Genomic DNA, 14,329 nt, shown 5'->3' on the forward strand with positions numbered 1-14,329 from the left:
CCTGGAACTCACTCTGTAGACCAGGCTGGCCTCGAACTCAGAAATCTGCCTGCCTCTGCCTCCCAAGTGCTGGGATTAAAGGTGTATGTCACCACCGCCCAGCAGGGTGGAACTCTTTTACAAAGTATCGATGCTGATGGCCTCAGACAGCCCTCAGATATGGGGATGTGCATACCACTCACATTAAACAAAATAAAATGCATTGATTAGAGTGTTGCTGTCTTATAATAGTAGCACGTTTCTTTCATCCCTGGCTCAGTGTCTTCATTTACTCTGCTGCATTGCCACATATGATATCACTTTTGGAATCTCCATGGAAACTTGTGAGATTAGGAGGGTTAAAGGTGGCTGGATCTGAGTGATTGCTACAAAACTGGTGCTGATGTTTTCACTGTCGGAAAGCTCTTAGGCGTGCCTGTTGGGTCTTGTCTTACCTTTTGAGAATGCCAGCTCTGAAGTGTGCACTGCATATCTCAATATAGCACAAGCTATATTTTAAAAGTTCATCTCAACCATACAACCCTTAAAATGTATACTTCCATCCAAACCTTCCATCTGTGCTCTCATTGTCATACAGTGAACATATATTTGATAAATTATAGAATATTTTGTTACCGCTAGTAACTATCTTTTAAAGAAACTTGGAAGCTAGGAAGGGTTTTGCCAATGCTAGCACACATCCTCGCCGTTTCTGACATGCCTCATTCTCTGTGTTGGATCCAAGGCTCCATCTGAGATACTTCCCTTTGCCTGAAGAATTTCCTTCAAAAGCCTGTTGCTGATGAATCCTTTCTACTTTTGTTTGGAAATCTTTTATTTGGCTTTACTTTTTGTTAGGTTTTGTTTGTTGACACAAGCTCAAGTCACCTGGGAAGAGGAAATCTTGAGAGAACATTTCCATCAGATTGGCCTGTGGGCAAGCAAGTCTGTGGGGCTTTTTTTTTTTTTTTGATAATGATTGATGTGAGCTGGCCCCGCCTACTGTGAGCAGGCTCAGCCCTGAGCAGATGCTCTAGAGTTGAATTAGAAAGCAAGCTGGGTGATGAAGAGCAGGCCAGTAAGCAGCATCCTCTGTAGTTCCAGCTTCTGCTCGAGTTCCTCATCCCTTAATGACAGACTGTGATCAGGATAGATCAATCCATTCTCCCTCAGTTGCCTTTGGTGCTGGTGTTATCACAGCAACAGAAAGCCAACCAGAGTGAGAGACATTCCACTCACTAGAGAATTTCTGCCTTAGGCTGTCTTCCAGGTCTCTAAGGACTCTGTCAAGGGCTAGCATGTAGCTCTGTTAGTAGAATGCTTGCCTTGCAGGTGAAAGACTGGGTTTGATGCCAGGCACCACAAAGCAAACATTGGGGTGGGGGGGAACTGCCATCTGGCTTGAGTAGTTTCTGACAATCCTATGTTCCTGCCTACACCCATTCTTTCTACTTGCTATGCTGGGTTTTCTCTCTGATTCTCAGCCTTTTCTTTAGGCCTGGCTTTCAGAAATTCAATTTGGATGAGCCCCTGGGTGGCCCTGGGGTATATGTATGTGTATCTATCTGCTTATCTTCTTACAGTTTGTGAAATTTCTATGCTTTTATAGTCATCTAAAGACTGCAATAGTTTCCATCACATGTGGAAGGTATTCAGTTATTTTTTCTGACGTTTGGTCCTTCTCCTTATGACATCAAAAAGACCCAACTCCTGTATTATTACACTACTGCTTTGGCTTTCTTTTTTGAAAAACAAAAACAAAAGCATTGAAAGAAAAATCTCTGTTTCCTGTTCACAAGGCTTGAGTGTACCAGTATCTATTTCTCCAGTATCCAATCTGCTGCCCATGCCAACTAATGGGTTAAGTAGACGTTGTGTGCACTTGCCCTGCCTGTTTCCCATCTGACTCCTCTCACAGTTGTTCTCCTCCCGTCATTCCTCCCATTTCCAGACTTGCTTCTACAGACAAATTCTCTTTAGTTATGGCCATATTTTCTGTCTGTTAGTATGCATGTAGTTTTTTGACGGGTTGCTGGACACCTCAATATGATCTAGTTGAGCATTTTGATGTTCTCAGGAAACCAAGTCGCTTGTTGGCCAATCTGATCATCCTGAGACCTGTGTCTGGTTTTGCTTAACGAGTCCTCAGAACATTCTTCTCATCTTGGCATTACTAATGAAAATTACCAGGCAAGAGCTAATTAAGGGAGGGAAGGTGAGTTTTTGGCTCATGGTTTCAGAGGGTTTCTGGGGCCCACATGCAGTATGATCGGGGAAGAGTATAATTACAGGGGGTTGTCCACGGCCAAACAGCAAGCAGAGAGCAAGCCAAGCAGCCAGAGGTGATACACTGTCAAGTACTTGCCCCTAGTGGCTTACTTCCTCCAGTTTGAACCTGCTTCCTTAATGTTTCTGACACCTCCTAAAGTAGCACCACCAGCTGGGGACCAGGCAGCAAATCTGACCTCATGGTTAAGATTTTTTGTTCAATCCATAGTACCTGGTTTCAAGCCAGGGACTTCAAATGTGTGACCACTCTGACATCATAGATTCTAATCTTGCTCAGTTCGCATCTCTACCTTCTGTGCTCTAGAAATAGTTCACCCAAGAACGCTGCCCCCAGTGTTTGGCAAGGTTTGAGGAGGATCCCTTGATACAAATGCAGATTATATCTAACCAGAGACTCACATGCATCCTCTGTGTAGATTTCTAAGCTATGTTTGTGTAACTTATTGTTTTCTTGAGTTTTGCTTACAACTTCTAGCTGTTGAAGCCTCTCCAGAGTCTGGTCACTCTCTCAATAGGTAGATCTGCCAAGCTCTGGTCCATTTCATGTGTTTCCACCCACAGTGATCTGGAAATTGCCCCCAAACACAATGGTTCAACAATAAGAAGGCTCATTATTTGCTTCCTTTCTCTCAAGGATCAGTCCTGCGTTGCCTATAGCCCAGTGTGTGGGAGAGATGCTGTCTCAAATGTTGGATTCAGGTTTTGACTAGTCGACCATGGTTGTAGGTGGAAATCCTGTTTGAGTTTTTAAACATTTTTTAAAGCCATGATGCCTTCAGATTTCTTAACCAATAGGAGCCCCAAATCCACAATACAGTGGTGGAGAGTTTTGGTAAAAACATTCCCAAGGGGTGATTTTTCATTCCCTCTTCCTGAGTGGCTTTGAAGGATGGCTAGTTGGAGTTCCAGGTGTGGTTATAATATAGTTAATTCTTGTGGAACTCATTACCAGATCTGAGTTCTAAGTTCTGTCCATTAGTCCAGGTCCTTGGCCACACCTTCCCTAAAACAAAGCTCTGTTTGCTTTTCTATACAAGGGTTTCTCCCAGTCCTCGTGTCTCATGTTGCACATGTGTCTCATATTCCACGGCTGTGTGGTTTCAGTTTTGACAGTCCTGGATTGTGATATATCAAGATGCCAGCATAGCAGGTGTTAGTTAGAAAAACCCATGTGTACCGGAAAGTGGTGGTGCACGCCTTTAATTCCAGCACTTGGGAGGCAGAGGCAGGCAGATTTCTGAGTTCGAGACCAGCCTGCTCTGCATAGTGAGCTCCAGGACAGCCAGGACTACACAGAGAAACTCTGTCTTAAAAACCAAAAAGAAAAAAGAAAAGAAAAACCCATGTGGCGTTTCACCCTTCAAGTCCCACTGTCAGAGTACCAAGTGACCCTCTCTGGATTTGAGATCTTTTATTATCAAACATTAAGCAAAGCTAAAGAGAAATGTTCTTACTAGAAGAAAACAATGTTATTTCTGGATTTGACCATGGAAATAGGTTGGAAGGAAGGCAAACTTAAGGTCCCTGAACACTTCAAGGTGCTTCGAACTAGCTTTGAAGAAAAGCAATATTTAAAGTTCTGAATTGAAGTGAAGAGATGCCAGTATAAAGTGACCAGGGGGAAAGGAAAGAGGGGTTAGCCATAGTGAGGGAGCGAGTGATACTTGGGCCACCCTGTACTACAAATCAGTTATTCTGTGGTTCTGGTCAGGAGGTATTGGTAAGTAGCTATTTAATCATTGAGGGGCTTATTTATTTTTATCTGATTAGTGCATCAAATTGAATATGATTTGATTCTCTCCTTCGTAGTAACAGGTCTATAGACATAAGCTCCCCAGCAGAATTATACTTATATTTCAAAAAGTGTGTCACAATCTGTAGCGTCCTGGTCTCCCTAAGAGGTCCCATAAATGTATTCAGCTAAAAATACAAAGGTACTTGTTCTAGAATAATGTGAACTGAAATTAGGGTAACATGAAGCCACACTCATGAGTTAGCACACAACGGGATCAGTCTTTTAATGTAGAACATTTGAATTTCAAAAATTCAAATGACTAATATAAAAACATACTACCTTCATACATTTTAGAGGCTCAGGGATGGGATCTTTAAAACTATCACCAAAAAGTACTGATAAGATATGAGAAGAGATATGTATTGAACCTGGGAGCACTGAAGCTGGTACTATGTCAGATGAAACCTTTTATCAGTATGGTTATATAACATTTATTTGATATTCCTTCCTTTACTCCTCCATCCCTCCCTCCTTCCCTCTCTCCCTTCCTTCCTTTCTTCCATCTTTTGCAGGAGAGATTTACAAATTGTGTTTGAGCACCATGGAACCTTTAGGTTCTACTTTAACGGCTACTTATGCCCACCCTCAACCTGCACCAACCAGCTTTCTACCAGCCATTGGTACCTTAACATCGAGCTATCGGGATCACTTTCCCCATCGCAATCTGACACACAGCTTGAGCCTTCCATGGAGACCGAGCACCTACTACAAAACGGCCTACAACTACCCAACCTTGGCCCCATACTCCTCGAGATCTCAGAGAGTGTGTGAGAGCACCATGCTCCCCTTTGTGTCCAACAGAACCACCCTCTTCACAAGGTATACCCCTGATGACTGGTACCGTTCCAATCTAGTCAGCTTCCAAGAGTCCACTTGCTCACGGCATAATTCAGAGAGACTCAGAGTAGATACATCTCGGCTCATTCAAGACAAATACCAGCAGATCCGGAAGACCCAGGCTGACTCTACCCAAAACTTGGGAGAACGAGTCAATGACATATCGTTTTGGAAATCAGAAATCACGCATGAATTGGATGAAATGATCGGAGAGACAAACGCACTGACCGATATTAAGAGAAGGCTGGAGAGAGGTTTGATAGAGACTGAAGCCCCTCTGCAGGTGAGGAAGAGGGTCGGAGTAGAAGGCACTGTAGCTAAGTGGCTATAGGTTACCTCCAACAAATTACATTTTCTGCCGCCCATAGAAACACCACTCATCAATAAATTTGTGAATAGGACTGGTAATGGCTAACCCATTGCCATTTTATGCACATCACACATAGTGAGCTTCTGAGCAAACTCTGAAAGCAAGCAGACTAAAGAAACACTATTAGGCTACGCAGTTTTCAACTGAACGTGCCATCTTCTTAGCCCTTAAAAAGGCTGGCCTGATCTCTGCAGGTTCTAGACTAAGATGAAAATGTAAGAAAATAGTTGTTTAAGAAAAATTTAACTTAATGAGAGCTGAGGAGATGGTTCAGTCAGTGACACCTTTGCCTTGCGAGTAAGAGGACCCGAGTTTGATCCCCAGAACCCATGTGAGAAAGCAGGGCATGGTGGTGTGTGCTGGCAACCCCAGTACGGGCAGGGCAGAGACAGGGGGATCACTGGGTTCATTGGCCAGCCAGCATAATCAGAGAGTTCTAGGCCAGTGAGAAACTCTGTTTCAAAATGAGGTAGATGGTATCTGAGGAAGCACAACACTCAAGGCTGACCTTGGGCCTTCACATGTATACACACACACACACACACACACACACACACACACACACACACGGAAACCTGCACACATATACCCATACACATATAAACACACATATATGCACACATGTATGTACACATATACCTGTGCACACAAACATACACACATGTACACACACATGTATACTTGCATACTCTCACACAAACATGCACACCTACATAGACAAACTTTTTAAAAAAAAGAAAATTAAAAATTTTCAGTCTGTGTCATGAAGTAACCCCTATGTTGATATAATTGCTTTTTAGGGCATAAACAATCAAACAAGATCCCTTTAGAGATCTGTTTAGGATTCTTTTATTAAAAAGATAATTGGGAGCCGGGCGGTGGTGGCGCACGCCTTTAATCCCAGCACTTGGGAGGCAGAAGCAGGCGGATTTCTGAGTTCGAGAGTTCGAGGCCAGCCTGGTCTACAGAGTGAGTTCCAGGACAGCCAGGGCTACACAGAGAAACCCTGTCTCGAAAAAACCGAAAAAAAAAAAGAAAGAAAAAAGAAAAAAACCACAAAAAAAAAGAAAAAAGAAAAAGATAATTGGGGCTGAGTGTAGAGCAGTTGTCATGGTCAGACAGGCAGCCCTTCAGATAGTTACTGGCATCTGATTAGACTTCGACAGTGGGCTTCAGTCACTTGTGACCCTTGTACCACAGGCTAGGCCCTCCAACCTCGTATGCCCACCACCGTAGAAGGAAGACATTCCTTGTCTAAAGCTGGGGAAGGATATAAATTAGTATACCTCTCAGTGAGCGCTGTCAACACCAGTTGTCCCGATGTGGAATGCTCGCAGGAGATCCCAGGATATCTAAGAGTGAGGAACAAGGGGCTGAAAGTTAGTGATTTCAGGAGTCTACTGGGCTTCCCTGCTTATTCTGTCCTGTCCTCTCTCCACTAACCACAAATACAAAAATACACACAAGCCCCAGTATCCTGAAGAGGCATATAAAATCTTTTTGGATTAATTCACCCTAGGTTGCTAATAATCAGAAGGCTACGTGTCTTCCCTGGGACCTAGCTCAGGGACTGAAAATATCCTTAAAGCCAGGACCACTTACCCTATTACTTAATGTTTCCAAGGCATTCAGTTGCTTTCCTCACTCCCTTCATGATGACTGGACCCTGAGTGGTTCTGACATGAGCTTTCTCCTGCAGTTTCTGCCTGCATGTTCTTGTGGGTTACAATGTTGACTGCCAAAATGGACTCAAGAGGCCCTGATTATGATCAGTGTTACAGAGAGATAAACCTCAAAGAAGAAAATATAAATAACCATGTAACAGGAGGAAGCTTGTTAAAGTTTAGCACAAGAGTAATTAAATCAGAAAGGTGGCCATTGTAGCTTATCAAATATGCAATACTGATCACTTGTCACATCTAGGGCAGGAAGTGTGCACTTGGATGTGTCACTGGTGGGACTGTAGACTGAAGGAAGAGTCCTGAAAGGCAGTGTGGTGATATCCATGGAAATATTCAGAGTTCCCACAACCCACTAGTTCCTCATCTACTAAATGTAAATTATAGTATTAAAAATTAGAAATTTGCTCAGCTAAGGTTCAATAACTTATTATACCATGGCTCACATTTTTTGTTTACAGAAGTTTAGCATAGTCCTGCATCATGGAAACGATTTTGAAGACAGCATTTTAGCTACATAATGACCTCCTACATAATTCATTGTTAGTGATTTATGCTATTTTTTGTTGTCATTACTAACATTCTCCGCCTCAAAGACTATTTTTAAACTTCAGTCTACCATTTCATTTGATCCTAAAGAAATTAATATAAAATTGTAGGGATATTTTTGTCTCCACTTTATTAAAATCAGACAACCAATAAACAAGGCAGCAATGAGTCTCTGAAACATGTTTTTTATATTTTAATTCTTAATAGGTAAAAGCATATTATTTTTATAATTAGGAAAATAAATAATTTTACAGATAATGACGTAGATATTTGGCTACACAAATATTTTAATATTTTGAGAGTAAACCATTCATTTCTACTTTTTCCAGTAGAAAATACTTAGAAATAATAATAATATCTCAGACTCTATGTTTCATGTTATCCAACTGTTTCTCTTCAGTAAACTGATGCCAAGCACTTAATTCAATTGCTCATTGGTGGGGACTCTTTTTTGTCAGTTTTCCAAATTAGGACTTTTTTCTCCAAATTATTTTCTAGAGTAGATGCCACCCTTTCAGTAACAGCAAAGACTTCTTTCCCTTCTGGGGTCTTTCTTGAGCTAGGCTCTTCCAAACTGACTTGAGAAGTCCATCTTGCAAGTTCCTGTTGACTTCCTTTAAAGTAGCCTCGGTCATTTTGTAGTGATATATTCTGTGCTCTGTGGATCTCTAGGTTGCTCGAGAGTGTCTCTTTCACCGAGAGAAGAGAATGGGAATCGATCTTGTGCACGATGAAGCCGAGAAAGAACTACTGGCCGTAAGTGTGTGTGTGTGTGTGTGTGTGTGTGTGTGTGTGTGGGCGCAAATGTATATTTAGGTGAAGAAATCAGAGAGGTGTGTCTAAAGCCACTCATAAGTAAATTCATTGTGCCTGACAAAGGCTCATTTTCATGGTTTTGTAAGTAATATATGTTGACTGAGAATTTTAAAAATACAGGAAAGGATGATGTAGCCCCACTTGGATGCAAATCAATGTTGGTAGATTTTGGAGTACTTCAGCCATTCTACAAAAACATACTTGTATCCATTTACAATGACACTGGGGCCATTTCCCTGTCTACACAGATCCCTGTAGGACACAACTTTGATTAGACAACCCTTCGTGTTCAACCTGTGAAGCTGCTGCCGCTGGACAACAGCTCAGTCTTCCTTCACTGAAGAGTTAGGCAGCTTCCTTATCTCATGCACCGATTGGCAGTGTGCGCTCGGTCTCCAGGGAAGGCACAGGGGCTGGTCCCTGTAGCTCAAATCACCATGGTGTCCAAACCATCCCTGCTGAGCACAGTGTACACTCCCGACTCTTTCCCCACTTCTCTTCAGGACTAGTAACTGGGATGTCAAAGGGCATGAACATCTGGGGAAGTTTTGGTCCACGGTCAAGCTGCCACCCCAGAACTGATGTGTCCAAGCAGCTCTGTGGATTCTCCCAGGCTCACTTGCACTTTCTACTTCTTAAATCTGGTCTACCCCCAAGTTCTCTCACTTTCTGTACTGGCTACATTAACATCTCTCAGTCTGTTGAGGTTTCAGCCTCTGTGTGCTTGAGGCTACTCCCCATCTCTTTCTTTGGCTAAGACATTGACTCAAACACTAGTTCTTCACCTTATGTGTTCTACCAAACAGTTTGTAAAACTTGTATTAACATGTACTAATAATAAGGATGAAATATGTCCTGGTCAAACCCAGTGTCTGTGTGTCCCAACTTACTTCCCAGCCTGTCCTACCCTGTCACCTACTTCCTACTGGTGGTAGAGCACCCTTGGCTACATCCATTATCTCTTTAAACCCTGTGTCAGCCTCAGTTCTTTATATGAAAACAAACAAACAAACAAACAAACAACCTACCTCATATCCCTACACTATGATATATAAAAACATTACATAAAATGGTTGAAAGACTTAAGAATAAAAGTTGAAAATGATCAAATACTTAGGAGAACTATGTCTAAATAATTTTGACACGGGACCAGGTGACAGTCTTTTAGATACAACCCTGAAAGAAAAACAAGAACAAAAAGATAAGCCACATCAAAAAAACTGAAGAATTGGTACATCAAGGAAGGAAGATTATCATTAACAAAAATCTTCACATATCATATCTGATAAGGACTTGTATCTAGCCTATATAAATAATAATTTAAAGTTTTAGAGAAAAACAACTCAATTTTTAAAACAATGGTTAAACTGACGCATCAGTTCACCAACACGGAGAAGCAAAAGCAAATAATGGCATAAAACTATGAATCGTCATTAATCACCAAGAAGACAGAAATCACCCTCGTACTGAGACTCAACCTCGTACCCACAGGATGCTGACTTCTAGAGAGAAAATAAGAGCCAGGACTGTGGAGGGATTCAAATCCATGCACTCTGCTGGTGGGAATGGAAAACTATGCAACTGTTTTAGAAAATGATTACTTGGCGTTACTACACAACCCAGGAACTCTGCTCCCAAATATCTACCTGAGAAGAATGGAAAGCGTGTGCTGAAAAGGAAGAAAAGCTTGCAGGGAATGAATATGGAAACAGCGTGGTAGAAGTGCCACAAAGTGAAAATGCCCTAGTGGATATCGCCACAGTAGAGAATTCTTTAGCAACCCACCATAGATTGGTGGGTGCCTAGGAGGAGGCTTGGGGAGGCCAGAGTTTGGAGGTGACAGACAGGAGTTACTGTTTTGGATCCAGGTGATGAAAGTGCCCTGAGTTTGGTTTTGGAGATGGGTATACTAACAAACACTGGCTGTAGACTTCGAGTCTATGAGTGATGTCTGGGGTCTGTGCTCCGCAGATCTATCCTTAAGAACCAAGAAACACTGAATCAGAGATTGATATTTTCCAGTTCACTGGCAGAGGTCATCTTATCCCAAAGTTAAACCTCCAACTAGAATGTTCATGAATTGGTCATCTGCAATTAATTCAAGTAGTGAATATGTCCTGTTATTCAGTGTAGCAAACACATATACACACACACACTGATTCTTTTGGCTATTATATACAAGCGCGCGCACACACACACACACACACACACACACACACACACACACACATATATATATATATATATATATATATATATATATATATACTGAACATCCTCACCCCCCCAAATCCGAAATCTAAAATGTTCCAAACTCAAAACACTTTGAGCATGAAGATGACACCGCAAGGAGGGAATTGCACAACAGACTTCAGATTAAATTAAACATGTAAAATCTCCTGTGGTGTAAAGTGTATCTGAGACATAAATAAATTCCATGTTTAGACTTGTGGTTCCCAAGATAATTTCATCATAACTATGAAAACATATTCAAAATTCTGGGGAAAACTCTGATCTGAAATGTTCTTGATCTAAAGTACTCCAAAAGAGGGACACTCACTGTGCTCAGCAGTCTCTTACAGAACAGAGTCTCTTATAGAACAGTGTCTCTTGGGGGAGTCACCATGATGTTACCTACCCATGTCCCCGTCACCGTGGTGTTTCTTTGAACTTTGAAGCCAGGTAAGTCTTCAGAGGCATCGCCCACCGAGCCAGCCGGCTGGGCCTGTGATCTGAGACTCAAGAGCAGCCTGCTACTCAGAGCTAAGCTGACCCTCTCAGACGCTTCCAGTGACCAGTTTCTCTCCTCCTCCCAGGGTGTAGAAGCAGAACAGCTTAAGACTTCAGGGGCTTATTGAGAATGTGTGGCAAAGAGTTCCAGAGACAGATCAATTTCAGCACAATGCAGCCTGGGAGGGCTCTGCTCTGAGAAGAGGCTGAATAGTCTCATCACAGAACAGATGCATGGGTAGGGTCCAAACATCCATACTAGGTTATACACTCCTTTCTAGGGTTCTATGTTCAAACTGTGGGTTTAAAGGTTTCTGACAATCAGCCGTGTCAGAAAGGACAGCTATTTGCTAGTCATCTTTGATAGAGACAGGCGCAAATATTGAAATTGAAAACTGATAACAAGCATTGTGTTAGGAACAAAGGGCCTGCTCTTGTAGATGAGATTTTTTTTTTTCATGACCTTGGTCCAACTGGAACTGCAGTTTGATTTTAGGGGTTGAATTGCAGCAGATTGTTCAACTGTGGTAATTTAACTATGCTCCCTGAACCTCAAAGAACACAGTTAAGAGAGTACACAGAACCATATAAACAGTTTCAAACTTCTGGGTATAGGGTCTGGATTCATAAGGACACTCATGAAATGATTTTAAATCCACAATTCAGGCTGTAGCCTAAGGCCAGTCTTTATCCACATCTGTAGTTTGACATCAATGTTCTTGGGTTGCTGGTCATCTTACTCCACTGGAACAGAGCCCATAATGCACATGGGTATTAAATTCTAACATGAGGCAGACAACCTCTGGCGTGAGTTTTCCTGGGGAGAAGTGAATGAATGAATGTCACATCACACCCCAGATAGGGAAGTGATGAAAACCAAAGAAAATAGTCTACCTAACTGTAACTTAGATAGTCATTGAGACTGTTGGGAAAGGGTGGTTCAAAGTCAACTACATTTCTGGAAAGTCTGCCCTGTGGGTGACTGACATACCAAAGCTACACCCCTGGATCTTCCTGCACAGCTTAAAGGCAGCTTGGCCAAAGAGGAAATCTGTTCTTCCTCATTAACTTTCAGAACCTTGAAGCCTTGTAAGTTTTGTTTACTTCCTGGGTTCCATATGCTTCCCTCCTCTATCCAGGAAGGAAAGTTGAAGTCTGGAGAAAATAGCTGTGGACCAGCTCTATCAGCTGTTTGCTAAGCGTGGACTTCTTCAGTTGTGGGCTGCATCCTTTTTCTGGGGTTATGTTAACAGAAAACATGAGGGTCATAAAAAGTTGATCATTAAATTGTGGAAGGGTTCCAAATGTTCAAAATTAAAAATTAATTCAAAGTTAAACTCACAGTGACCATGGGGTCTTGTGAAGTGCTCACCCATGCTGCACCATGTGATGTCATTGTGGCCTTGGTTCTGAACACACAACATGTACGCTTTGCACTGTGTATGCCATGCACACATGCGGCACCACACGGAGGCTGCCCGAAACACAGCTCGGACTCGAGACTATTATTGTACGCCATGAATTGCAATGTTTTTCTCCACATAATTTTCAGCTCTTATAGACACATGATGGTTCAGTTACATAAAGCAGAGACTTAAAATCTTAATTTCCTACCATCACCCCTCAGGATGTAACTATGAAACAACCATGTCTTTCCATCAAGTCGTTAGAATGCCTGGTTTTTATGTTTGCTGACTTTTAGTTTCATCAAAATATTCTAACTGGCAAATGAATTTTGCCAGGCTTTTTTTTTTTTTCTGATTTTTAGCCTCGAATTAAGACAGAATCTCCAACAGTTTCTACCACGGCCCTAGACACAGCTCCACCCCGTCGTCCTGTGCACATATGTGAAGCAGCATTCTCAGCACCAATGACATCAAATCAACTCTGAAAGGCATCGAAGACACTCTGTCCTGCAGCATCAAAAATACACAAGCACATTCATCTCATTAGTATGCAAATTGTGTTTATTGTTAATAAATAGCAAAGTAAAATTATGTTTATGCCAAAGGACTATTTTAAATTAATGTCTTTTTGGTTTTTTTTTAATCACAAAGTGTTTGATAATTTTAATTTTAAATACCGTTAGACTTAAGATCATCTAGGCAAAAGAGATTATTTGTTTAATTTTTTATTGTTTGTTTTTTTTTGAGACAGAGTTTCTCTGTTCAGCCTTAGATATCCTAGAAACTCACTCTGTAGACCAAGTTGGCCTTGAACTCACAGAGATCCATCTGCCTCTACCTCCCAGGTACTGGGATTAAAGGTGTGCACCACCACTGCCTGGAAGCAAAGGAGGTTTTATTTTATTTTTTTACTTCTTCAAAGAAGGTTTTAAGTGGAAACAGTTTAAGAAACACCAGGCTAAAGCTATCTATGCAGAACCCAGGGATACTGTTGCTGTCTTTACGATACTTTGTAACTTTGGTCACAGTTAAAGTGTGAAGCAGTCCAGTTTCACTGGGGTGATAGGAAAGAAAAGGCTGCAGAATTTCGACTCTTAGACCCTCCACCCCTGCAATGCTGCCCTAAGAATCCAGTTCCTGTGAGGCGGGTGACAGCAGGAGACTGTGAAGGCTTCACCTGCTCAAATTGGAAGCCTAATCCAAGCTTCCTCAACCACAGGGAAAAACTTCCTGTTTGGCTCTTCCCCAAAGACCTGCTACTGAGACCACATAGTCTACTACACTGTACTACACTGACATCCTGGGACTCTCTGGGAAGTCAGAACACGGCAGCTCTTACTCCTCTCCAAGTTCAGAATCATGGGCCCTCCTCCCAGCTCCCACTGGTGCGCCTATGCTCTGCCAGTAGCTGCAGTCATGGACTCCCTGGACCCAGATCACCGCCACAGCTTCTGCCTTCTGCATCTGCCTCCTGCAAGCTCTTACCTCCAGGCAGGGGAGAAGATGGCTTGCACCACACACAATTCCACTGCAGGTTGGCAGGTCAGTAACACTGGGCAGTTCTACAGGTCCCAATGTAGTCTTAGTCTTTGCTTGTTCGTGGAAATTCCCCTGCCTCAACCATCTGCTGTTCATCTTCTGACTTTATTTGAATCCACAAATAAAAACTATTTAGGATTAAAAAAAATATTAAAGTCTTATTAAATGCATTTTTCCCCACTAGAAATCCCAGGAATTTCTACTATGTATATTTTATGTGAAAACGTGTTGCACATATTGTAAAGTGCCTTAATGATGTTTTCTAGGCGGGACTCAGGCATCCTTTGATCTCTCTCTCTCTCTCTCTCTCTCTCTCTCTCTCTCTCTCTCTCTCTCTCTC

At 42.1% G+C, this 14,329-nt stretch overlaps 1 protein-coding gene across 1 annotated transcript in view; it reads left to right on the forward strand.

Moving 5' to 3' along the window:
• The window catches only part of Tekt3 (tektin 3), a 33,774-nt gene that overhangs the window by 1,496 nt on the left and 17,949 nt on the right, over positions 1-14,329 (forward strand). Inside the window, exons 2-3 of the mRNA XM_028781944.1 lie at positions 4,576-5,183; positions 8,171-8,254. Coding sequence (XP_028637777.1) covers positions 4,605-5,183; positions 8,171-8,254 — 663 coding nt within the window. The 5' untranslated portion in view covers positions 4,576-4,604. The remainder of the gene's footprint in view (positions 1-4,575; positions 5,184-8,170; positions 8,255-14,329) is intronic.

The sequence above is a fragment of the Grammomys surdaster genome, unplaced genomic scaffold, assembly GCF_004785775.1.
Source record: "Grammomys surdaster isolate TR1022 unplaced genomic scaffold, NIH_TR_1.0 581, whole genome shotgun sequence".
NCBI lineage: Eukaryota > Metazoa > Chordata > Mammalia > Rodentia > Muridae > Grammomys > Grammomys surdaster.